Source organism: Oxyura jamaicensis, chromosome 1 (genome assembly GCF_011077185.1).
Source record: "Oxyura jamaicensis isolate SHBP4307 breed ruddy duck chromosome 1, BPBGC_Ojam_1.0, whole genome shotgun sequence".
In the NCBI taxonomy this organism is placed as follows: domain Eukaryota; kingdom Metazoa; phylum Chordata; class Aves; order Anseriformes; family Anatidae; genus Oxyura; species Oxyura jamaicensis.
In genome coordinates, this window is record NC_048893.1 from 56669535 (window position 1) to 56696958 (window position 27424).

At 40.4% G+C, this 27424-nt stretch overlaps 1 protein-coding gene across 1 annotated transcript in view; it reads left to right on the forward strand.

Annotated features, from left to right (window-relative positions):
• Positions 1-6077: 6077 nt before the first annotated feature.
• The window catches only part of ALDH1L2 (aldehyde dehydrogenase 1 family member L2), a 33814-nt gene continuing 12467 nt past the window's right edge, over positions 6078-27424 (forward strand). Inside the window, exons 1-12 of the mRNA XM_035341427.1 lie at positions 6078-6219; positions 12968-13109; positions 15426-15660; positions 17666-17831; positions 18685-18786; positions 20445-20534; positions 21939-22073; positions 22447-22572; positions 23981-24072; positions 24997-25144; positions 25883-26002; positions 26997-27124. Of these exons, the coding sequence (XP_035197318.1) occupies positions 6169-6219; positions 12968-13109; positions 15426-15660; positions 17666-17831; positions 18685-18786; positions 20445-20534; positions 21939-22073; positions 22447-22572; positions 23981-24072; positions 24997-25144; positions 25883-26002; positions 26997-27124 (1535 nt within the window). The 5' untranslated portion in view covers positions 6078-6168. The remainder of the gene's footprint in view (positions 6220-12967; positions 13110-15425; positions 15661-17665; positions 17832-18684; positions 18787-20444; positions 20535-21938; positions 22074-22446; positions 22573-23980; positions 24073-24996; positions 25145-25882; positions 26003-26996; positions 27125-27424) is intronic.

Here is a 27424-nt window from a genome sequence, read left to right on the forward strand (position 1 = left end):
GCTGCTGGGAAATGGAGGCGGAGAACCGGGGGGGGGGGGGGACGACTCCGGCCCCGCCGCTGCCGCCCGCCCCCATCTTGCCGCGTTGCCTCAGGGGACGTGGACGTGGCTTCAGAGTCAGCGGCTGCTGAGGGCAGGGAAAAGAGGGGCTCCGGGCGGAGCTGGAGCAAAGCCTTTTGCTACAGTCATTGTACTGCTTCGTTACCCTCCCCCCTCCTTTTTTTTTTTTTTTCTACAAAATATTTTTTCTTTCAGCTGTGGAAAACTGCCCCTAAAAAAGGGGTTGTCAGGCAGCTTAAAAAGTAGTCGCCAGGCGGTTTTTGTTGCCTGCCTCAGAAAAACGGGTCCTTGAGTTCTGCAGACTGACCCTCGTAGAGCTGGTACCCGGCAGGGCCCTCCCTTCCCCGCATCTGAGCTGGAAGTGTAAAGGGTAAAACTTTGTGGGGCTGGTTATTGCAGGGCTGTGAGGCCATCACAACTGCAGACCAGGAAACCCAGCTAGCTGGGTTACGCAGGGGCCACGCTAAATACACCAGGATAACCGTAGCACGATCAGATGCAAGCCTTATTTTCAATTATGGGAAAAGGAAATTATTTTAGAATACACTTTATTGACGTAATGCATTTTTTTAAAGGAGCAGGAGGCTGCATAACTCATAAAATCACAATTAAACAAGTACACCAGTGAAATTTTAACCCTGGCATTCATGATGCAGCTAGTTCAAAGACGAATTGATTATCTTGTGAAACGCTGGGTGGCAGTGTTTGTTGCTGACACTGAAATTTAGGTCCATTCTAGATGCTGCTAGAATTTCCATTTCTTCTGGAAATCTTACTTGGACTTTATCCTGAAGCCTGTTGTCAGTGACTCCAAGTCTAGCTCAGCTCTGGCTGATAAATTTACTGTGCTGACTTACCAGTGAATGGCCATATGCTGCTTGCACATGTGAAATTATTGACACATTTCATGAGCATCTTTTCTGAAATTCAGGTGACACTTACGGCTTTCATGTGTACCAGGATATTTTTATTTGGTACAAGCTTATAAGAAGATTGCTCCAATATCTGTTACTGTCTTCAGAAAGTACAGTAGTCAGAAAAATCTTCAGACTTTGTTTAACAGTCATTTTTGGTAACTGGAATATTACTGAACAGGCACACTTGATAAAGCAATCATTTCTTTTGACTAGACCAAAATGACCATGAAAGAAAGATTTCATGTTGAGCTTTCACATGAACTGAGTCTTACATAAATATGTACCAGTCAAAATTTTTTGCTATACCCGAGTACTAGAAAGGGTAGTTGAGAGAATAAAGTCCAAAATACAGTATCATTAACTTGGTACTATGACTCTTTCATTTATGAAGTGGCTAGTTATCTATGACTTCGTAAATCAACATGGGCTCAACCGTGTGAGGTATTAACCTTTTATTTTCCTTTGAAGTTATCCCAGTCAGAACCATCATTAAACATTAGACACTTACCTGGTATTTTTAACAGAATTTTTATGATAGTTGAAAGCTCAGTGAAAACTTCAACACTGCATCCAAGCAGGAACCATTTTATTTTTAAAAAATGGTGAAAGCATACAGAGCAAAAATTGCTTTTAGTGTATACAGGCAAAGTTCCACCAAGACTTGTAGTTACTTATAGGAGAAAGCATTTGGCTTGCTGAATCTGCAGGAAACCAGCTCTGCTATACATTCCTTGTCTGTGGAACGTTCAGTGCTGAGCTCTCTGAATATTTTAAATGAAATAAAGTTCTCCCTCAATTTTATGGCAGGATTCCCAGAAAAGTTTTACTGTCTGAGACTTGCTCTTTGCAACTGTGATCCACAAAGAGAATACCAATTTTTACAAAAGTGGTTTCTTGTCTATTGTAGGGAATATGAGAAAATTCCATTATGCATCTGAGTAAGGCACCTGAACGTGATAATTCTTTCCACTGCTTAAATTGGTAAAATAATTCCCTTTCCTCATCAAATATATACCCCCTTTTGGTTACTCTGCAATAAAGGAAATGCCAAACATACAGCTTTAGATGGTTGCATAGCTGGCAGAAAATCTGTATTAGTAGCCTGTGAAAACTTTGCTATCCTGTGTTTCTAGCCTGAAGTGGATATAAGGCCCAAATGGGGGAAAAACAAACAAACTTAACCCCACAGTTTTATATATAAATGTTGCAGAGAAAAACAAGAGATTAAAGTTTCTCATGAAATCTTACATTAGCACATGGCAGAACAAGAAAAGCGGCTCTTGTACAAAATTTGAGTTGAAACTTGTCATGCAATTAACATAGTTAGGGAATAACCTGTACAAAGCCTTACTTTATATTTTTTAATTCCTCAGTCTTTAAAATTGGATGAACTGTAAAGTACTCCTGAGGAATTAAGGTCTGAACTATGACCAAATCTTTCTTCGTCCTGAAAATCCCCATCAAGGCTGATTTCCAACGACAAACAGCCTATACAGATCTAGTTCAGTCATTTGCTAAGTCCCAGGGTATGATTTTCAAAAGAAAACAAATCCTGGAGGATCGAGCAGTTTCCCAAGTACTTCAGGATGTGCACGTACTCGGCGTCCCGTGGAACACAGCCTTCCTCAGCAGTCGTGCCAACTCTTGATGATATCTTTAAAGACACTGAGAAGCTTTCGATTTACAGAAACCAGTGAGGATTTATAAAGTTCAGCTGGGTTAGGTCTCACGTTTGTTCTGTACAATTCTGCACATACAAACACATTTTGCTTTGTAAGCTTGCTTTTTCAGCATGTGTAACTTCTGAATGGTATTTGTGTTTCATGCCAGTATATATAGCACCCTATATCTGTTTGTGCAACTTGTGGAAAAACATCCCAGGGAAAGTAGGGAACAGAAGCTGATTGGGTTAGGGAGAAGACAGTGCTGGAAAGCTTCCAATGGATAACTGCAATTTCCTTCAAGTTAACCTCTGGATTTAAGAAACAGAGACCAGAAAGAAATCCAGAGAGAAAACTTAATGTATAGCATGCACCAAATCTATTGCAAAAATCTACACTGATAATCACCAGGGCTAGGATTTCTTACCAGATGAACAAGAAATGTTGATAATTTGCAAGGTACTGCTGCTCATTCTCAGATAGATCAATGCAGTCATTTTCCACATGACAAAGAAACCTCCAGTCTGAATTGGCTGTGAAAGTTTATGCTGATCCCTGAAATTCTACACAATTTAAGTGTGTTTTTTTTTAAAGCCCTTGCATATGATGCGTTCATCACTGATCACAAGAAAGAAGCTGATGGCATGCAGATAGCACCCTGGCATGTGATTTAGCATGTCCTTATCCCTGTTTGTCTTCTTGCCCCTGTTCATTACTACAAAATATAAAGTAAAGCTTGCACCCTAATCCCCTCCCCTTCTTTATACTGAGGTTCTGCTGACAAGGGACACCTGCTCCACTGATTTTTCCCTTTTGTCACCCAACATTTTAATAGTTTGTGAGGTAAAGCCATCTGGACACAGTAAATGGAGATGTATTAGCATCTCAGTGGGTTTGGAGTTGTGTTTTGGAGACCAAGGTGTGCCAACTAATTAAAAAGCTGGTGCTCTACACATGAAGTGTTGTATCTACTGTGTTGTGGGTGTAGAAGGAATGGAGCCGTGAGTCATTACAAATTGCTTATCTCAGAACAGCGGGTATTTTGCCGTAAGCCTGCATGTCCGCTTCTAAATGCCAAGTATGTGGTATTGTAGTTGGGAGGATTTTGGATCACAAACCAGGATCTGGCGCTTCATGAACTTTGGCAATGTTTGAATCCAGCGCCACACTTTGTAGTACAGGAGCATTTTTGATGCCAGCCAACAGCAGAAGTTGTTTGTGCTCTGTTGCATGGAATTTGTGCAACTGGATCATCGTATGAAAGCTGCCCTACACCGCTTCCTCCTGCTGTCTGAGGTAGTGAAGCAGTTCCTTTACTAAGGGACCAGGAGCCTGTACCTTTTATTTGTGCACATCATGGTTTCAATCAGCTGCCAAAAGGACTGTCATGTGCATGCATGTGTATAGTCCCTGGAGAGATACAACATGACCTATCAAACTGTGCAATTTTTAATCTTTCTTAAAAAACAAACAAACAAACAAAAAAAACCACTAATTTAAAAGAAACAGATTAACAACAAGCATTTCAGAAAATGGTGCCTGTAGTAGTTAAATAATGCATTAGTCCAATAAGATTGAGGGTTTGGGCTATTTTATTTTGTTTTATTTAGTTATGGTTTTATTGTGCAATTTTCAAAGGATTTGTAGATTTTATGTGAGATAATTAGAAGATATGAGGCCACATCCCATAGGAGTAGTCAGTAACAATAGAACACATTAGGCTTTAAAAATAAGTCAGGAAGCAACATTTTGAAAATTTCTTATTGGAAATCTGGAATTACTGCACAGCCTTCTTTTTAAACTCATAGTACCATGGATAATAGGGAAGGAACCACTTGTCTAAAGGTGTCCTTCTTCCGTGTTAATGGGATGAATTCTACAAGTTTAGCCAATTCAGTTTTCAACGTCTCAGAGCAAAGGAACTTTGAGAAGAAAAGGAACATGAGAAGAAACTTCAATCAGCTGGAGAAAGTAGTCCTCTAGGTTTTAAACCTAGAAAGAGAGGAAATTACAGGAACTGACTAGTGGTTCTCTGTGTTGAATCGTCACTGCAAAAGCAAAGTCCAGTGGTTTGTTTTAATTATAATTTCTGCAGGTTCCACTCCATGTCGCCTATTCTTATAGGACTGCCTTGAGTAAGGGGCAGGGTATATTTCTGCTACATAGGGATGAGTTAGACGATGAGGCTTGTATAGCAAACCCTCGTGTTGCTGTACTCTGGGGAGGAAGCGTCACCTCTCCCTGCAGGATGTGTGCAGTGGGGTGCCTCTGCTTCCCACATCCCCGAGCACAGAGAAGCAGTGGCAGCTCTGCGGCCACGCTCTTCTTTCAGGTCTGGCCGGGAAGTTGCAGCACCCCGAAGAAGAGGATGGCAGCCTTGAAATTAAACCATGTACACTGCTATCACAGATCCTCTGCAGAAGAGCCGTGAGAAATGGCTGTTTGCGAGTGCTGGGCAAGACCTTTTCTACTGTTTTCTGCTGTGACAAGATCTCTGCAGGTTATGAATTTGGCATAAGTGTTGCATTTACTTCTCTGATGTGGCTCACAAGCCAGCCATATGATGACCAACTTCTCCACTTTTTTCCTTCTTGTTTTCTTGACAGAAACAGGGTGTGTTTCAGCCTCACACCCACCTCTATTTGCAAATGTTAAATATTTCTGAGGTTTAAACCTGACTCAGTTAGCAGTCATGCTTATACTACGGCCATGGTTTCTTCTGTTTTGCTCTTTGTAGCCCTTCTGGGGGCATTTTCATTTGCCTTAGGATAATTTTTGGCACTTTGAATGCGTTATTTTACTGACCTTCTCCATATGTGCAACAAGAAGATTTTGTCACGACTTTAGAAAGGTGTGAAGGTCGAAAACTTTACGTTAATAGCTGACCTCAAAGGAGGACAGGGAGGACTTTTTAAATTATTAAATAAATGAGCTGCTTTGCATATCCAGTGATGCTGGCAATAACACGGGTCTCCAGAATGCCGCTGATGCCCAGCACTGGCATTTTTGGAGTGACAGCCGGTAACCTGCCTGGTCCTTCCCCTGTCACCGCTGGTCCCAAGGCCACCGTGGCCCAGGGTGGGTGACAGCCTCCAAAACCTCCTCCAGAGCCTCCTCCAAGCCTCGGGTGGCCCGGTGACACGGCTCAATCCCCCGCCCTTGGGCCCGGCCGTGGGGGCTGCCCCTCAGGGGAGCGTGGGGATACCGGGGGTGAGGGTACCGGGGGTGGTGTGAGGGTACCGGGGGGAGAGTACTGGGGCCTTGCCGACCCCGCTGCAGGTGCGGGGCCTCCCCCGTGCACCCACCGAGCCCGGGCCCGGGGCGGGGGCGCGGCGCGGCGGCCGAGGCCGCCCGGGCTGGCGCGGAGCCAGCGGCATCGGCGCGGGTTGCATCAGACGAGGAGCTGCCGCCGCCGGTGCCGCCGGTGCCGGTGCCGGGGCTCGTCGTTCGGCTCGTCGGGGCCGCGGGGGGGGGGGGGGGGGGCGGGGGGGGGGGGGGGGGAGGCAGCCCCCCGGCGGAGCATCCGCAAGATGCTGCGGGCGGCCCCGCGGCTGCTGAGGACGATCTGCACCACGGGCGCGGTGAGCAGCCGGATGGGGGGGGGGGGACGACGACGACACGGGGAGCGGGGAGCTGCCGGGTTTGGGGGACGAGGGGCAGGGAGGGTCCGGGGGCGGCCGGGGGGCTTGGTGGGGGTGCGGGGCCGAGGGACCCCCCGAGCCCTGGCCGGGGCTGGAGGCCCCCTGCCCTTGGTTCCTGCCTCCGCCGGGCCCGGGGCTGCCGGCGGGGGCCTTGCCCTGCTCACGGCCTAAATTCCCCCGCAGCCCCCGGCGCGGCTTTGCGGGGTGCCGGCTTTGCCCCCAGCCCCGCTTCGCGTCCCGCGAAACGCACGGAGAGCGCAGCGCCCGCTCCGGGTTGTCCGGATGCCTGCGCCGGCGAGCTGAGGCTGGCAGAGGATCTCTGCTCCCCCGAGGACTGCTCTTTGTCTGGCACAAGGACAGCGGTCCTCCGAAGGGCTCTGCATGGGAAGGCTGGGAACGGAGGGGCTTAACGCCGGGCTCTGGGGACTGCAGGCGGCAGTGCCCGCAAGGGGAATGAATGACCGAGCGACTGGATGCGTGGTGGGAGGGAGGCTCGCCGGGAGGCTTCAGCTGGGGGCACTGGGATTTAGCACACGCAGGGGGATCCTCAACAGAAAGCAAGCTTTCAAAGCAAGCAGGGTTTAAAATTCATCCTTGAGAAGATGTAGCAATATTAAAATCTTTGCTAAATTCTTATAGCGGAGAATAAAATGCTGTCATCTATTTGACAGCAGTTAGCAAACATTAGCCTTCAGGAAATTTGCTTGACCCATTCACTGTTAGATATACCCACGTACAAAAGAGGCAGTAACAGAAAATGGGTTTAGCTATGAAATAAATATTATTCTCTACAAATGCCTCATAGCATTAAACTCTTATGAAAGGTGAAAATGCAACTCTTGGACTTGTCTTCCAATTTTAGGCAGTAGAATTTGAGAAGATAGTTACCAGCATTTGTCAGGCTGCTTCTCTATATGGTGCTTAATTCTACTGATTAATTTTATTTTGGATTGGGTGTTTTGAAGGAGAAAAAAAAAAAGAAGAAGAAAAAAAAAAAACACAGAATGGAAGCAAACAAAATGCTGCGTATATTTTAATCAGCTATGGTAGAATCAGTGAATCAGTTCCAGCTCTGTATCAACAGATGGCATGGCCTGAATTTTCAAATTGGGAAATTAAACTTTTAAACTTAAAGCTATGCTTTCATATTAGGGCAATGAAAAAAAAGCTATGCTTTCATATCAGAGCAACCTGATCTAGTGGGGGGTGTCCCTCCCTATGGCAGGGGGTTGGAACTAGATGATCTATGAGGTCCCTTCCAACCTAAGCCATGAAATAGAAGTGGACTTTCAGACAATCTGAGCATTCAAGACAAGACTGCTTTACAAGTAGCCTTAAGGTTTTGTGACCTTTACCTTTTTCTTATTTTCTCCATCCCAATAGGAAGCACCTGAGTCAGGAAAAGAGATTTTATTTCAAACTAGCCCCTGTGCATGTCCATCTGTGTTACAATGTAAGCAAAATAGTAGGTTAAAGAGGAAGAAAAAAAATCTGAGAAGGAAACCAACAGAATTATGGTAGAGTGAGCATCAACTGATCTGGTGGCACTGTCAGATTCACTACACTATTCTATGATTGGTGAACTAATGAAAGAAAGGCCAGATCTCTCTAAACTACCTGTGCTCCGTTGTTTCCCTTAAGTAGGAATTGGGCATCCTTACAAAAATAAAGCAAGAAATCCACAGTGGTAATAGATGGCCATTAACTTTCCCAAGAAAATAAATGCATCTATTAACAAGTATCATATGTCCATAGTCAGCCAAGCAGCTGCAAAGGAAATCTACCATAACTTCCTAACACCACTGACAGAAACAGTAGCAAGCTTGATCGTTGTATGTGCTAGCAATAATGATCCAGTACCCACCAAGCACATTATTCAATGCAATTGTTTTGGTGTTCTTTTTCGAGCTCCTTTCTTTAGTTTTATGATGAATGCTAGTGACTATATCCTGCCAAATTTGATGTGCCATTTCATTAAGAAAGGAAACACCAAACTGGTTTTCATTTCCCTCTAATTTTATAGAACTTTCACTTTTAATTGGGTGTCGTGTCCATACTGAATTCTTCTAGAAGGATTTCTCGCTGTCACAGGTCTAACTCATCTTGGGTAAAAATGTTTGAGGAAAATTTCCAGAATAATATAGAGGGTGGCTATTAGATCTTCTGCAGTGAGTAGGTTGTCAATTTTCAAAAAAGACAAAAAAAAATAAGGACTGAATTTGTGGTCTGATCATGCAAGCCTCTCCGCATACGGGATTTCTCCCACTGAACTCCACAGATATCCTGTGCATGGCTGACTTGTGGGTTTGGCACCTGCTTTCCGCTGATGACAGTGCATGTGTTAAGGTGAGACAAGCAAACCGCCATGTCTAAGCCAGATGTTAATAAAATTCACACAATGCACATGTACCATTCATTGGAGAAGTAACGCGAGAATCGCTGGTCGTAGCCCAATTACAAGATCCATCTTGCAATTGAAGGCAGTCTCCAACTGAGTAAGTTTCTGTTGGGTGAGACAGCAGAGCTGATTTCTTGCCAGGCAATCTTTTTGTGCACTGCAGTTAGGATATGGGACTTTCTGAGTTGGCCCTTCTGCAGTTTGGTCAGTTTTGTTTTTTGGTCCTTTGTGGACTGTGTTCTCTCTTCTCAACATTTGTTCACTCAGCTCCACAACTAGCATGAATTAAGCAAGTGTAGCTTAACTGAAGCTGTATTTACAGCAGCTCAGGATTTGGGAGGGGAACTGGCATGCAGTTCCATGTAATATGAGGATCAGACAGAGAAACATGAACTAAGAGTTAAGTTTAGGGAGATAGGTTACATGTGCCATTAACACTTTGTGAATAAGTGGAGAGAAAGTAGCTCTTAAAGTGGTGGTACACGTGGACTGTAAATTACAAGATTGCCAAGTATCAAAAAAGCAATAGAGTAGAGCAGTGAGTACTTTTAAAGTAATTTAAACTGGAGGTTGGATAAATCTGTAAAAGCAATCATACAACATTTCTTGTGCTGGCAGAGCACTGGGTTTTTAGCTAAGGTCATCTTCGAGTCTTGTGTTCTTACTGAGAGATGCTAGCAAAAGGATGCAAGTAGAATAAGTAGCTGGTCTCTGTCCTATCTTTAATGTTTCTGAAGTGTACTGGTTGGGCTACCGCTGTAAATTAGCGTTGCACGGAGATCAGAGGATTTCCTACCGTGCCAAACATGTTCAGTGAGCTGGCAGGTTAATCTTTCCCCAACTTGCCTGCTATACTTAAAATAATTAAACGATTAGGAAAATCTGATGACTAATCTTTATAATGCAGCAGTGTTTCTGCTGTAAAAGTAAAGATACCAGTCACAAAGCATTGGGAATACAGTGTAACTGCATCCACTGGGCCTCACTAGGTAAACACTGCAAAGGTAACTTGTGCTCACTGTAATTCAGATCCAGGACTTGTCTTTACTATTGTCCACTAAATACTGGACATATTTGGGCATTACTGCCAACAGCGCAGCGTTGGTTGGGAATATCGTCATTACCAGTCTCACAGAGGACGTTTACCAGCCAGCTGTGAAAATCTGATTTTGCAGCCCAAGTTATGTCCACCTTTGCAACTATTTATTGCTACTGCAGTAGCAGGCATGCTGACTAATGCTGTAACACAGGGATGGTTTTACTTATGCAGCTTCATTCTGAAGAAAAACACTGCCTCTGGAGACAAATAGTTATTTCCTACTGGTTTATATAAAAATGGTATGCATAAAATAACATGCATGCATCAGTATTCCTGTAGTGGAGCCTACCATTTTGTAATGTCCTTTCCCTGAGGCCCTCTGCACAACTTGACAATGGCAAAATTCATCCATAATATTTCAACTGTGAAATGAATTGCATTGAAATGGATTGTGGCTTTGAGTAACCTGTTTTTCAGGACATTTCTGTTTGCCACAGAATTTGTCATTTGATCTGATGGGCAGTGCAGATCACCTGGTGTCCAGTTAATAACCCACTTCCTCAAACCATCCTTATGTCCATAAGAAAGGGAAGAGAGGAGGCAGGAGAAAAACCTGCGAGTGCCGACACACAGAACAAAGACCGGTGGTCAAGACACTCAGACAGTGCCTCGATTCCTACGTATTACTCTGCGCTCATGGCACCTAATGGGTCATTCAGGATAAATGGCAAAGTTCAGTTGGGAAAGATGAAATTAAGGATGAAGGTGGGGATGTGGATTTATACTCTGTCCTTCTTCAGGCCTCCTGAGAGGAGGTCCTTTAGTGGTCCAAATCTAGGAATAGTTTCCATCTGATGCAGCTGTGGGGAAGGCAGCTTTTTGTTTATTGTGTGAGGAGCTTTCCTTCATGACCAGGTATGCCAGTCCATTTGTTTTTCAAAGGTTTCAGTCACAGCTGATGAAAAATGCAAAGGCAGAGCTTACAGGGTCAGTTCCACACCATGCTGATTCCTGCGCCCCTGCTGGACATGCGTTAGGGCTTGTGGTGTTGCAATGAACTAGATCCATGAATAGATCCCGTTAAGATTTAGCCACATTTTGCCAGGCCACTGACCGCCTGTCTCAGTACCCTAATCCAGTTCACCTTGCAGCCACAGGATTAATACTGCTGGGATAGAGGTGGTAGGGGCAAGGGGCCAGAGGTAGGATGAAAGAGGAGCACAAAGGCACCAAGGGACATGGTTTAGTGATGGAACTCAGTAGGTCAGGTTGATGGTAGGACTTGATGATCTTGAAGGCCTTTTCCAACCTAGGTGATTCTGTGATTCTGTGAGATTTTGGATTATAGAATCATAGAATCATAGAATATCCTGAGTTGGAAGGGACCCTTAAGGATCATCAAGTCCAACTCTTGACACCGCACAGGTCTACCCAAAAGTTCAGACCATGTGACTAAGTGCACAGTCCAATCTCTTCTTAAATTCAGACAGGCTCGGTGCAGTGACCACTTCCCTGGGGAGCCTGTTCCAGTGTGCAACCACCCTCTCTGTGAAGAACCCCCTACTGACGTCCAGCCTAAATTTCCCCTGCCTCAGCTTAACCCCGTTCCCGCGGGTCCTGTCACTAGTGTTAATGGAGAAAAGGTCTCCTGCCTCTTGACAACCCCTTACGAGGAAGTTGTAGACTGCGATGAGGTCTCCCCTCAGCCTCCTCTTCTCCAGGCTGAACAGGCCCAGTGACCTCAGCCGTTCCTCGTACATCTTCCCCTCCAGGCCTTTCACCATCTTCGTAGCCCTCCTCTGGACACTCTCCAACAGTTTCATGTCCTTTTTATACTGTGGTGCCCAGAACTGCACACAGTACTCGAGGTGAGGCCGCACCAGCGCAGAGTAGAGCGGGACAATCACCTCCCTTGACCTACTAGCGATGCCGTTCTTGATGCACCCCAGGATACGATTGGCCCTCCTGGCTGCCAGGGCACACTGCTGGCTCATATTCAACTTGCTGTCTACCACGACCCCCAGATCCCTCTCTTCTAGGCTGCTCTCCAGCGTCTCATCGCCCAGTCTGTACATGCAGCCAGGGTTTCCCCGTCCCAGGTGCAGGACCCGGCACTTGCTCTTATTGAACTTCATGCGGTTGGTGATCGCCCAGCTCTCCAACCTGTCCAGATCCCTCTGCAAGGCCTTTACGCCCTCATTTGAGTCCACAACTCCTCCAAGTTTGGTGAAGAGCATCAATGTATTTGTAGTGTTCACAGTAAAACTCAGTTGGTCATGGAACAGTTTCAAAGTTGAGATGGATTCACTGAAGCTGGGTTTTCCCCACCTTCCCTGGTTGCACAGGGGCTACACTGAGCCTAGAAAACGTGCACTGTGCTTCGTCTAATGTGTTTCCTTGAAAGGGAAGGATTAAAATTAGAGTGTCCTCAAAGCTGGAGTCCTGCAAAAGACCATTCTTTAGATTTTGGGGAGTCTAAGGGAATTAGTACTTTTCTCAGAGTGTGAAGAGCTTAAATAAAATAGCAGTAGGTGATTTTCTTGTATTATAGCAATGTTATGCTTCTAACTACCCTAAAAAATCAAAAGCTGGGGCTGTTATTGGCACCTACTCAGTCTAAAGAAGCATAAAAGCTTGATCCACTGTACTGATGAGCAAACACAGAAGGCAGGAGAAGTCCAGCAATGGAACCTCATATTTAGTGGTATTTCTGTGTAGGAGGATCAAATGGATGATCACTGTTTTTAACTTGGCAGGAACAATGCAAGCTTGTCTTCTTTGTCTGTTCATATTAACCACAAATTATATGCCACCATCTAATTATATAGATTCTGAGGGCATGTTCCAGACACCTAAATTATGCCTAGGAAAACTGTTGTATGAACCTGTTTTAAAAATATTTTTGTATTTCATATCATATTGGTTATGACTAGGAACAAGGTCATGGAGCCTGTTATGCCTCTTATAGAGTGAAGTGAGTTTGTCTAAAAAAATTATGGGAAACCAATATAAACATCAGTGGCAATATCAAATGATACATTTATGCTCAGTGAGTTCTCATTTATTTATTTCTGATAGATTAACAATAGGTAAAAAATTGATTATTTTTCCTCCAAAGGCATTTGAGGTAAAAGATTGTTGTATTTTAAATCAAAATGAATGTTGATCAAAAAAGAGCAAGAGAGAAATATAAGAAGCAACATCTATAATTTGCATCCTGTAACATGGTTTGTTTTAATTCTTTTGATCAGGTCTATCAGAATAAGCTAAAGCTAGCCCTTATAGGCCAAAGCATTTTTGGACAAGAAGTTTATAACAAGCTGAGAAAAGAAGGCCACAAAGTTGTGGGAGTATTCACAGTGCCTGACAAGAATGGACAAGCTGATCCTTTGGGTAAGTGTAACCTTAATCTAAATGCTAACTTACAGACGTACATAACAAAATTGCCTTGCCGTGAGAAGATGATGTCTATATGGGAATGACTTGCATATTTTGCCTTTATTACACTGGATTCAGCACAAGAACTATGCTTAAATGAAAACACAAGTCCCAGAACCGGTTTGACCTTCTTAATTAAATTACTATTTAAAAGTTTTTTTCTAGCCACGCAGGGCCATACATTGTGATATTAAGAAAATAAGTTAATCCAGGTATCTTATTTGAATGTGCAATCTAAAGGTAATCAGCTTGAACTAGATCTGTATCTTAACAATATGCAAAATATGCAAAAGCAGGTTCAAGGAACAGTTCGATAGGCTGCATTAGCTCCAGACTTGTTCCCTTTTCTGGAGAAGTAGCAAATAGCTGCTGAGCCTCTACTCAAGCACAAATGTCTGTCGCCTGTTTCATGGTGCTGTCTGGGACACTCAAGGCATGGAGCCAAGACTGTTTATCCCTGGCTTTCTGCCCTTTCTGACAAGCTTCTGTGCAGCAGTGCACCTGCAGAGCCTATTTCTCTTCCACCTGGACTATGGAAAACCCACTGAAAAGGGTAGAAGAGGCTTTGCTCTCCCTGTTTACAATGCCAAGATGCATAATGATTTTCTGGACCTCCTAAACAAACAGTTGCTGGGCAGGTATTCAGAACTGTACTTGTGCAACAGAACTTAGTGTGATGAAGAAGTTTCTTTGGGGTCACTATCTGAATGGTAACTTTCTCTTATTTTTCAGTGCCATAAAAAGGTGAGTTAATAGGATTAGCAAATGTAAGTGCCAGAAAGGAATTTACTTTTATGGATAATCAGAAAGTAAAATTACATTCCAAGAGCTGTCTCAAGCATCTCTTCTGCTTTTTTATTTTGGTCAGGTCCTGACATGTTTTCACAGAACTCTTGTAAGGGAAGAATTATACATAAATTTTCCTTAGTTGGGCTATGGCACTCCCAAACTAGCACATAGGTTTATTACATTCTGTAACCCCACCTCTTTAAAAGAGTTAATCACACATCGGAAGAATTACAGGAGGTATTAGTTTTGGAAAAGACATTTAACCATCCAGCTGTGGAGGCATACCATAATACTTGGATGTATTACACAAACTATTACTATACAGTTAAACTAGCAGATGGAACACACCAACTCTTCCACTGATTTCAGTCATGGCCATTTTAACTAAGCTGTGGAATGTTTATTGCTCTCCTAACATTTTGTTGCTTTTCACTTCGTGATGATCCAAACAGCTGAAGACTCACGTGAAATTGGCTAATGTTTCTGTATCCTCAGTCAGCTATGATTTATATTTCTAAAAGCAATTGCAGTGCATGCTAACTTCCAATGCACGGTATGGAATGATACTTAAGTATTTACTTAAGACCTAAGTTTGTTGGCTAACGATGCTTCAGGTCAAACTCAAGATTCAATTTCAGAAACAAATAAGAGGAAGGAAGCACAAAAATGTGTTTAGAAACAGAAATTCAATTAGGTGAATTGTCTACACCTCTTCTTGTCTTCCCTTTTCTTTCAATTACACATCCATCTCAACAGTTGTATAATCTGACTCTATTGTCCTCCCTGTGATGGGTTGGTAAGCAAATGAATATAAATTATAAAATATAAAAATATAAATTTTTATATAAAAATATAAATTTATAAAAATATAAATTGAATTTATAAAACACCAAAAATTCTCTCTGCAATTAATGCTGTTGCTTTTTCTCAGCCTTGAGCCAAATTTTGGGTGTAGTTGTGTGTCACACAGATAAATGGAAACAGATCCAGAAATCACCAGTAAACAGAATTTTGAAGAAATAACTGAAGGCCACTAGCATCTGTTAATATTTGAGCCACATGGCAAGATGCTACTGAGATGAGCATGTAGTAATATTCACATACAAATTGCTGAAATGTAAATTTGAGCTCTGCTAAACTAAATCAGTTGCAGGTAAATGTAATTATTGGACAAGAAATGAACTATTATTTTTTAATAGTCAATAGCATTCATCATTCTTTTCTGTTTTCCTTGTTACTTATGAGCCAGGCCATAAGAGTGAACTTAAAAGTTGAGAAGGACACAAGCTGTAGGAATGAGAATCAGTGACAGAATTAATAAAATACATTCAAGGACAAAGTTTTCTTTCAACACCATACAGAACAGTACAAATGGCCCTATGTATTGCATTTCATGATCTGAGTTGTCTTGCCATATCTCATTTGAATTTGAACTTTTAACAAAAAAATGTGAATTAACAAAAAAAATATCTTGTCCCTCAGCACTGGCAGCAGAGAAGGATGGCACTCCTGTTTTTAAGTTTCCCAGATGGAGAGCTAAAGGCAAGCCTATCCAGGAAGTAGTTGCAGCCTACAAATCCGTTGGAGCAGAGCTAAATGTCCTTCCGTTCTGTACGCAGTTCATCCCTATGGATGTTATTGACTGCCCAAAACATGGCTCAATTATTTACCATCCATCCATCCTACCACGGCACCGAGGAGCTTCTGCAATCAACTGGTAATCTTTTGCATGCTGTTCATCAAAACTGCGTGTATGTCCTGGTGGAATGTTGGGCCAGGCCCATTACTCATGTAATTGCTGACACAGTTCTATCAACTTGCAACTGCTCTAAAGCAAGTTCTCTGAAGCAGCTGAGTATTTGGATCATGAATTGCGCTTCATACCTGAGATTCAGTATGATTTCCACTGCAAGTGCAGCTGTTATTCTGGGAAGATCAGTGATGTGATCTGTCTGTTCATATGTTTTACTCACATAGGTAAATCAACAGCATGTATTTTCCATAGGCAGGACAGTACCCTTACAGTTTGTCCCCTTCAAACAAACACACTAGATAACTGTCTAAAGGGCATGATACAAAGCTTAAGATTTCACAAAAAAAAAAAAAAAAAAAAAAAAAAAAAAGAGAGAGAAAACTATATACAAGAATAAAAGGTTATATGCTATTATCCTGAGCAATGCACAAAGCTACATTCAAAACATTATTGTGAAAGAACTACCCTGTGATAATGAACACAGTGGAGTCAGATCTAACATTCCTGTGAAAACAGAAATGTTCCTATCATAATGTTTAAATTCAATAAGAAATTGTCTAAATATGAAGAAACAAATTAAAAATAATCGTGCAGGTAGCATGGTGATTATTTAAAGATGCATTGGGGAACAGTGGGAATTAGGCATCGCTAAGGGACACCAGCCACAAACAAAGGTCCTAAGCCACTGAGGGTTCCTCACTCCATCAGTTACAGCCTCTTCCAGCTGCTGCCACTTTGTTATGAGCAGCTATCTGCAGAGGGAGATGGTGCACAGAGGAAGGAGCTCACAGTAATTCTCATCCCGTTGTCTACTCAGCATCAGCGACATTTGCCCACATTACTTTCTTCTTCCTCAGTGCAATGCTGAGGACATGTACTTCTCACCAGGGTGCTTCTTCTTATTATTTTTAGATAATATAAAACAGATGAGATACTGCTTAAATGTGTGAAAGATCTTACATGGACTACCCACATTTTTGCAAATTTTCATTTTTGATGTAACTGCTAACTTCTCCAACTTCTTCAGAGTTTTTTCTTCTTTTGCTCAAATGCATGGTTTATTCCTTTTAATAATGTAGTTTCAGTGTTTATATTGTGAATTTTCTTGTGTATAAGCCAGATCTCAAAAGATCCTGTCACAACATGGACTACCAAGGGAGTATTTATATATGTCTTACAGAATATGGCATTGGCGTTTGCATGCATACATATTGTTAAAAGCATGCAGAAAAGTTGTACCTCTTCACTTCTGGTTGCTTGCTTAAGTACTTTGGTTTGGTTTTCCATCATTCTGAGGCACCTGCAGCTCCAACAGAGAACTTGAAAATCCATGTAGCTGAAGTTCCCTTCAAGTTCAGAGAGATCCTGAGCTGATGTAAATCAGTGTAGGTCTGCAGTATGAGCAGTGCTATGTTCATGCACACCAGCTGAGAATCTGGCTGGACATAAAATCCCCCACTGACTTTTCCTTAAACAGTTACACATTCCTGCTTTCTTAAGCATCCATCATTTTCCACTCTCACTTTAGCTCTTTTTCAGCTGTGGGACAGCTGTACGTCCCTTGCTGACCTACAGATAAGCTTTGAAGCTTAGCTAGTTACTGTAAACAATTCGGAATTATTTAGAAAATAAACTGTCTAGATACTTCTGTCTTTCAAACTGTGTCACAACTATTGCATACCTTTTGCTCTATGTGTCTTACCACTGATAATCCACTTAAGATAGCACAATGAACTGTGTGATAAATGCTCTGGATTCAGTTGTAGCCTTTCTTATGTCACTTTGGGGAAATACGCATCAACAGTATCAAAACTTTGGGTACCTGTCTATGAAATGAGCAATGAAACGGGGTAAATACCATTGGAATTTTCTTTTCTGCATAAGGCAAATAAATGTGTAACAAAAGGATGGATATCCCTGACTGCTCTCATACTGTCTGTATTTACTGTAAGGTTTCTTTTACTTCCAGGACTTTAATTCAAGGAGATAAGAAAGCAGGATTTACAATTTTCTGGGCTGATGATGGTTTGGACACTGGACCAATACTTCTGCAGCGAGAATGTGACGTTGGCCAAAACGATACCGTGGATGATCTGTATAACCGGTTTCTCTTCCCAGAGGGCGTAAAGGCTATGGTATGTTTACCTGTATTAAATATCAACATTTTAAAATGAAAAGAACAGCATCTGCTGGAGTTTGAAAAGAAAAAGAAAGGAAGAGGAAGTACAAAATGCATAAATTTGGTAAGACAGGTTGTTGTGTTCAGATGAATTTTAGAGTTCAGAGGAGCTCTGCTGCTTCACAACAGCTGAGGAGGTGGCCTAAGAATATTTGTTGCTGGCAGTGGGCAGAGCATATCCTGTTACTGTGGAAGGCAATAGGTCAGATTTGTCTCGAGTGTAGCTCTTCCACAGACTTGAATGTTTTTACAAGGTGAAAGTTTTTACAGGCTTAGAGAGAATAGAAAGTTAGGGGTGAAGCTGAAGAAAAAAGAAGGATGGTGTTTAAAGTTCACAGTCATGGTGAAGAAAATGAAAATGCATAAAAAGAAAAAGAAAATGCATAAAAATAATCAGCATGGATCATTAGAGGTGTTTTGTTTTGTTTTGCTTTGTTTTTCTCTCTCTCTATTTTAGTGTAGAGAAATATCTTTTTGCAGAAAGAAAAAGGAAAGAGATGGATGTAAACATACAAAACCTCATTCTGTCCTTAGCTAAGTTCTGGTCCTGCAGAATTTAGGCAGATGCTATTTGCATGGCGACTAGGCACTTCAATCAAATTTCTAAGGCTATTTCTTTTGTCAAAGAAGTTTAAGTATATATGTTTGTTAATCAGTGCAGTATTGGTTCCCTAGATTTTGGAAAACCCACGTTTTAAAAAGAAACCTGTTCCTCTTGTGGAAGAAAGTCTTCTGCAGTCAGTCACAAGTATGACTGAGTTCAAAAAGGGAAACCAAGCTAACATTAAACCTGTTAATTTTTTACTTAGGTGGAAGCTGTACATCTAATTGCTGATGGTAAGGCACCTCGTATCCCTCAGCCTGAAGAAGGGGCAACATATGAAGGGATCCAGAAAAAGGAAAATGCAGAGGTAGTGTTAAATAATGCTGTGGTTATCTACTGCCTATGTACTGCCTATCTCTAGAAAAGTTGTTTCTAATTTATATTTCAATAGTAGTAACATGAAATTTATACAGGTTTTAACTCAGTTGTTTCCTCATCTCATATTTCTGGGATAACCGCATGGATCTCCAGGTTAAGTTCATATTGCCTGCCAGCAGTTACATATATAGAAACTCGATGACCTACTTGGGATCATCTACAAATAGCTAGATAGCAGCTGCGCCTTCAGTGACTTCTTAATATGTTACCATACTTTTAAATACGACAATGAATGGAGATAGTTTGTTTACCAACAATCCATGCTATATTCTCTGCCAGAAATAGGTCTGATGTTAGGAAAAATAAGTGTTGGCACCTACCAGAAAAACAAACAAATAAGCAAGGAGGTCTCATAAACAAACCACTTATTAAAAAGTAATAATAATAACCCCCATGTCCTGGAGCATTGGCAACATATACTATATAATTATTGCTACTACATTAGCTGGGTCTTCTTTGTGGTTGGGAAGGCCACCATAAAATGACAGTGAACACTGCATGTAATACCCTCTTTTCCTTTTCTATATCAGTGCAAAAGTTTCAAAGAAACAAACAAACAAACAAGCAAGTAAAAATATTACCAACAATTTCAGTCTCTTGTCCTTGGTGACACTACTCCTTTTCACCTGAAATTTTAATGCTTTTTTATCATATTACAGTTCCTGACTTAGCTTAGCCACAAACAGCTTTTCATATATATATTAAGTGGTCTGACCTTATGTAACAGTTATGGACCAGAATTGTGTATTATACATAATTGTGTAATACAGAATGCTGTATTCATCCCCTAAATAGAGTATATAAGGAACTCCCCTGGACTGAACTAGCTTAATGTCCTGGTTAGAAAAGTAATCTCATTGCCTTATAACTTGCTTCTAAAAACTCTTTGTGTTTTAATTAAGATGGACACTTGAAATTTGTTATTTAATAGATATTTTATTACTTTATTTAATTCATTTCATACATATACTCATGACACTTGCAAAGATAAAGCAATGCATTTTCACTAGTGTTACATTTTAAACATATATGACATTCTTTACAAAACATTATTTCATTTTTCCTCAAGGTCTTGCAGGAACTGCAAGTTTTAGTAGAGATTCCATTTGTGAAACAATTTATAAAGGGTTAGTAAATGATTAGTCAGTATTTTAATAAAAGTTTTTAAAGAACTTAGGAACCAAGCAATAAATAGATCATGTTCAGCAGAAGGTGTTACCCTGACATATGCTATTTATATTTAAACTGTGTTTAGTAAATTTGTTAATCATAATATTAAATATTTGTGAATGAATACGTGGTAGGAAGAGTTATGTTTTCATTACATCAGTGTGAGAAGGAGAATCTGTGGAAAGATAAAGGCTGCACAGAGCAGAAAATGTTAGGAAGAGCATCTCATTTGATAGGTCTTTAATGGTAAGCCATGCAGAGTTCACTGATCTTCCTGTATTATACCGGACTCTTTCTGTGTTCTTAACAGTTGAAAGAAAGGGGTGAGTGTGAGGGGGATTTGTAGCTTGGAAAGCCTTAGTAACTTGATTTATAATTAAACAGAGGAGAATTACCTGGCATGTCTTGACTTCCTAGATCTCCTGGGATCAACCTGCAGCAGCTTTGCATAATTGGATCCGAGGGCATGATAAAGTACCTGGAGCGTGGGCAACAGTAGATGGCCAGGTATGCACGGTAAATTCTGTACTCTGTTTGTGACTTTTTATTACAAAAGCTAGAAGTGTCTGCATACAGGTGAATACAATTCTGAGTTATGTCGGAGAAGCTCTCTCATTTGGTGACTGTATGCTTTGTATATGTCTAGAACAGGCACATAAATATACAGAACATAGTAGATAACATTTTTATGATAGGTGCATTGAATTAAAAGAAGGATAAGAGCAGTATCTGAAAAATAGTATGAATGGTACAAAGCAGTAAAAAGCAATGGTAGAACCAAACGGTGCCAGTCATTTAGGGAAGCAGGTATGCATTACAGTGTAATGAAACCCGTGTTGTACAGTGGACAAAATCACAGTATAACAGCAGCATGAAACACCGAGCAACTGAAATAACAAAAAAAATACTTATTTTTTTAAACAGATTTGGTCCTAGGAATACCAGAATCATTTGCAGAAATAAATATATCTAATTTAATCCCAAAACAACTAGTTCCTTTTCATGTTGCAGCTTTTCAATACTTAAAGGGGACTTACAGAAAGGATGGAGAGCAACTTTTTGTTCAGTCAGATAATGACAGAACAAGGGGGAAAGGTTTTAAACTAAAAGAGGTGAGATTTAGAGTAGAGGTTATGAGGAAATTCTTCACTCAGAGGGTGGTGAGGCACTAGAACAGGCTGTCCAGAGGAGCTGTGGATGTCCTTTCCCCGGAGGTGTTCAAGGCCAGGTTGAACGAGGCCCTGGGCAGCCCGATTTAGTGGGTGGCATCCCTGCTTATGGCAGGAGTATTAGAACTGGATGATCTTTAAGGTCCCTTCCAACCCAAGCCATTCTGTGATTCTATGATTCTATTCTATATTTTAAAACCATTACACATTTGATCCGCATTTTACTTGCATAAAATATTTTAAAGTCACATTTCCTGGGTATGATGTCCAAATTTTGTTACTTAACTATTAGCCAGCTGCTGTTAGTCTGCTCCAAAAGCCTGGCTCTGCCCTAATATTGAGAGACTGCTTTGAGAGCCCAGAAAGAGCAGAAGAAGCTAAATGAGAGGTAGCATTCAGCATTTCCAGCCTGGAGGCAGATCAGGACTCCACCACTCACAGTCAGACTTCTGCTGGTCTCTCACTTTGGACATGCACTGACAAAAACTGCTTCCCTTTCTGCATTGATTTAGTCTTGCACAATGTTACAGCTAAGCAGCTTTGCAGGTTTAGGCAGCTTGAAAAGTTTTACATGTTCTGGGCTGCAAAGATACAGAAATAATGTTATAACATGTTTTCCATGTTATTCCACTTATATTTTATTACTTTATATTTTATTGAAGCTTCCAAACAATATCACTTCATCATTAGGATTCTGAAGCATATTTAGAATCTGTGTACTTTTAAATCCATTTCTTTTTAGGTGGTTACTTTTTATGGATCATCATTACTTGATGCTTCGGTGCCTGCTGGGCAAGAGCTGGCAATAAAAGGTGCTTCAAGACCTGGACTTGTAACCAAGAATGGCCTGGTCATTTTTGGTAATGATGGGAAAATGGTAAGTGCTCACCCTGGCAAACATGAGTGTGGATGGAATAAATTATCAAAAAGTGCAGGTAGTGTGGAATTGCTATGCTATACAAATTGAGCTGCAAATGGTAGCTAATTTGTTTGGAGCTTACCAGTCCTCTGCAATCCTAGAGAAAAGACATTCATGTTTTGCTCCAAACTAAATCCATATTCATTTTCAATGGATTAAAATGTATTAATACTAGGGGAGAATCTGAAGACAAGACCTGTTAAATTAGCTGTGTCATAGCAGCTTTCCTACAAGCCATTTATTTTACTATTTCCATGACCATATTAATACCTAAAAACTCTCCACACAATGCCTCCCAGATAATTTGAAGTCATATCCCCTCATTTTTCAGGTACTAGTGCGAAATCTACAGTTTGAGGATGGAAAAATGATCCCTGCATCTAAATACTTCTCTGCTGATGAAACAACTGCCCTGGAACTTACAGAAGAGGAAAAAAAGATGGCAGAAGATATTAGGGTAATTTAATAAACTGTTTTAGTAGTATATTACTTTAGACAAAAACATTAGGTACTTCTCATTATAAGGAAGGCATATATTTTATTTAACCATGAAAATTGTTTTTTGAAGAGTATGGGGTCAAATCTTTAGTTATTGAAATTAGTTCAGACGGATGCGAGAATTCACTAGAATATACAAAAACTTACACATAACCCTATGAAATTTTCTTTCAGATACAAGTGGTACAAAGACAGTGATCACAGGGTCAGTTATGGTAAACGTTTGTGAATGATGAAGGTGGGAGTGAGTGTGGAGTGAGGAGAAACAAAAGGACATTTTTCTCACAACAGTGAGATTTTCAAGACCTTGACAGTTCTGAGATCCTTTCATCACTGTGGTAGCATTAACTTGGATGCAGTCTGAATGGCTCTAGTGGACAAGCTCCAGGGAGTCTAGGAACAGCAATCCGAGAAGGAAAAGCAGCAGTTTTCTACCTCTAACTTTGTGCTGTCTTCTGCCACAACCACACACAAGAGGCTACCTTGGAGAGGGATGTGGTGATGAGGCAGGGAACAGAAATCTCACAAGGCCAGAGAGGCACCTTGCTGCCCTCTTCCAGTCTTCCCCTCTGTAACGAGTCTCATGTGCTTAGATTGAAGCCACGTTGGTGATTAGTTTGGGTTTTGTGCCAGAGCAACTGAATCACAGATGTCTTCCCTTCCGCCAACTCTGCTCAACAGAGCCAATAACTTTTGGCACAAGTCAAGCAGCTTGATGCACTGATGTTTTAAACTGCTGCTCCAAGATTACTTTGAACGTGCTTGCCAGCAACTCAAATGCTGCCTGGAGCTATTGACTGAGACAATAGCTAAAAGAAAGATGAACTCTTTGGTTCATGACACAAGCTGCTGACTCTGAAACCTAATTATAATTAATAGAAATTTCATTCTACCAGTAATTTCACCTTTCACGTTAGCAGAAATGTCTATCTGATGCATGCAGCTTAAACAACTTCTCAGCTCTGCTCAGCTGCCACCATCCAGTCACAAAGTTCTCCAGGTTATCCCCACCTCTGCTGACAGCACATTCCATAATGCAGCAGGAAATTATTATTTGGATAATAAAGGCCTTAAAAATGAACCTGAAAATGATTAACATTGTACCATTCAGGTTGTGTGCCTGATTAGGTGAAATTATCATGGAAGAAGTATTTTTTATTTTTTTTTTGTATATGATAATTATGTTATTAGCTAACATGAGGTCTATAGAAAGTTCCAGATCCTCTTAAAAATGTTTTTCTATTTTATAATCCTATGAAATAATATACTTTGTAGGGATGGATACCTTATAAAATACCACTTGATAAATACTTCTTGCAATTAGTGGATCGTTCATCATTGTCTCCACAATTTTTGTGTATTATTAGGCCATTTGGAAAGGAATTTTGAGCAATATTGCTGTCATTGAGGATTCCACAGACTTCTTCAAATCTGGAGCATCCTCTATGCATGTTGTCAGGTAAAAAAAAAATTAAAACAACAAAATTTTAAAGCAAAAGTTAATGGAAACAATGTCGTCATGGTGCTTTTAAGTCAGGGTTGATAGAGTAGTGTTCAATAAATAAATAAATAAATAAATAAATAAATAAATAAATAAAAGATTTGTCCAATGTATTTTCTAGTACTCTTTATCTATTTCCTTTCCTACCTTTGAAAATGTCATAGGATTCTGTTCCCCAAATTAAGAGTTATTGATGTAATCCTGCTCTTTCTATTCAAGCAAAGTTCCTTGTAACTTCAGGAACGTAGCCATATGGGGAAGAATGGTGGTGCCCAAACCTGTCTGAATGCAGTGACAGGTATCTAAAGAGCAGGAGGCTGCTCTGGCAAAGAACTCCTGAGAAGGAAAGAGGAGCCATCTCTTTCACAGAAAGGATTCAGCCCATGCATACAAGTGCACCGAGTTCATGTTGTGTTGGGTCTCCTCAGTTAAATTCTTTTTGCAAGTTAGATATCCCAGGCCATAAAATAAGACCAGCATTTCAGTGTTGGTTTCTTGTTTTGTTTGTTTTTGTTTTTAACAAAATGATTGTTGTCCTTATTACTTAGCAGTCTCATAGAGTTCTAAATTTCCTTCATGTATGGGTAGTCTCAGATGCTGTTTTATCAATCAGTACATGTAATTTGTCATTTATTTCCAAAAGTTTATCTGAGAGTATTCCAAAACTCGCATCTTCTTTTCCATAACACCCCCAATTAACCCAAGGGATTTCAGTAAAATGTACAAATGCAGTGCCATTGTTCTCAGAGAAACGCACACACATATATTCACATGCATACGAACCAGTGGCCAGTTTTAACTCCTTTCCAACTTACAATGTTTTTTTTATCTGAATAGTTCTTCCATTTTTAATTCAAATTATTATTTCTTTAAAATCTTCAGAATGCTAGAAGAAATCAAACAGAAATATAGCGGGCTTCAGCTACAGAATGAAGATGTGTATATGGCCACTAAGTTTGCAGACTTTGTTCAGATGGCTGTCCGAAAACTCAGAGGAGAGGACAAAGAAGAAGAGTTGGTCATTGATTATGTAAGACCTTTTATTTTATTTTCATTGCTTGCTCTTCATTGTTTTTTGGGAGGATAGACAATGCATTTTCCCAGACTGCTTGATGCAGGGGGAAATACAAGTATTTGGTCATGCAAACTATTTGTAACTTTTTTTCCCCCCAAGTTTTATATACTAACATTTTGGAGTGGAAGTATATATATGACATCATTTACAATGTTACAGAAACTGTGAGATCAAGAACACACATTGGAGTAGCTCTCATACATGCAGATATTCCTACCTCCCCTGCTCTGTCCTGCCAGTATGCCTCAGTCAGAATGGTTCTAGACCTTCTGCTGTCCTGAGGCAAACTGTGCTAGATTTTTCTCTTAAGTGTTGACTGAAAACTTTGTGCGAAGGGAGGATAGTGTGTTTTGTGAAGTCATTAAGCAAGTCAGGATAACTGGAATTTGGAAATTACATATTCATTTCAAGTCCACTGGGACTGGCCTTAACCAGGATTTAGTATTTTTTTAACCATAGAGATCCAATGATAAAAATTATGGAAATCTGCTTCACTGTTTCTGTGTGTGGGCATTGGTGTTAATGGAGAATATAATTTCAATTTCATTTTACTTTTTTAGACATTCCTAACAGCCATATATACATCCCAAAATGTGGGTGGATGTTGGCTGTACATACCAGAAGCTTGTTAAACTACATTAAAATTTTAATTATTAAAAATTCAAATTAATATCTTATTTATTTTGCTCTTAGGTTTCCAAAAATGTGAACAACATGACTGTGAATATGCCATACCAGTGTTTCATAAATGGTCAATTTATAAATGCTGATGATGGAAAAACATATGACACCATAAATCCAACAGATGGATCAGTAAGTAATTTTTAAGTATAATCAATACCAGTTTATTTCAATTTATTTGCCTACAAAAAAATCTAAAATACCAAATATGGCTGAGTTCAAAATCATAAATACATTAAAGAACCCTTAGAAATAATTTTAAATTTCAATTTGCTTCTCAATTTGTATACTCTACAGTTTTTGCATTTCCATCAAGTTGCACATTACAAATAACCCAATTCCACTTCAACTAGTATGTCAGTCTCCCTGCCCACCTCTATGTTTTACCTTGTTTTCATTCTTGTTTAGCTTTACAAACAAAAATTGGTAAACAAAAAAACAAAATTGCTAAAGAAGTATTTCTTTTAGAATATTTTATATATTTTTTTTGTCAGTCATCAACAGTTTTTGTTTTACTTTTATTAACAAAGCTGATGTCATAGGGCAAATATGACTTTAAAATATCCCATTAAATTCCCAGTTAGAAATGAATTCTCAACAGGAAAATACAGTTACACTTCATCCTCTCAAAAACACTGAATATTTGTTGAGTGACTCAGAATTATAAATAAGTGCTGCTGATGCCCTTGTATGCCATTTAATTCTGGAGTAACTGAATTCTGCTGAAATCAATATCGTAAATGTCACTGTCATCAGAAGCCAGATTCTGGTACTTTTTTTTAAACTCCATAATGGAATGGAATAAAAAACATAGCAATTCTGTGTTAGGATTTACAATGCATATATTGATAGAACACCATCATCATAAAATACTATGTGTATAACAGTGAGACAATGTGCCTTGATGTGAAGAAAAATGTAGGAATACGAGTACCTGCACTGTCCTCCAAATTCAGCCACCATCAGCTGTGTCTGAACTTCTTGCAGCATGATTCACCCATGACAAATGATGGGCTTGATGTTATTGATTATTTGCTTATACCCTATCAAGAAGTTTAGGAGGAACAAGTTACACACAGCATAGCAGCCTTTCAGTCTGAGCTAACACATCGCTACCTTTTGACAGATAATAGCCAGTGTATCTTCTGCTTCATTGGCTGATGTTGACAAAGCAGTGGCAGCAGCAAAAGAGGCATTTGAAAATGGTGAATGGGGAAGAATGAATGCAAGGGAAAGAGGGCGACTCATGTACAGGTATGTAAAGAACAGTTTTGTGTTTGTTTCGTTTTTTAAAATCATGTTGTTTTATTCCTCTGAAGAATTGTTACACATTTTCTGAACATGACGGATATTCTTAATCACAGAGTTACCAGACTAGTTATCTTTTTGTCCCCTAGCTAACTTCAGTGCCTGTGTTTGCACTACATACAGTAACCATACAGCCACGTTGCCACTAATTTTGCAACTGACTGTAACTGATGCTAGATTTTCCATGTACATAAACCAGCATACTTCTTAACCTGCTACAGACCCACCCTAGCAGATATTTTATGG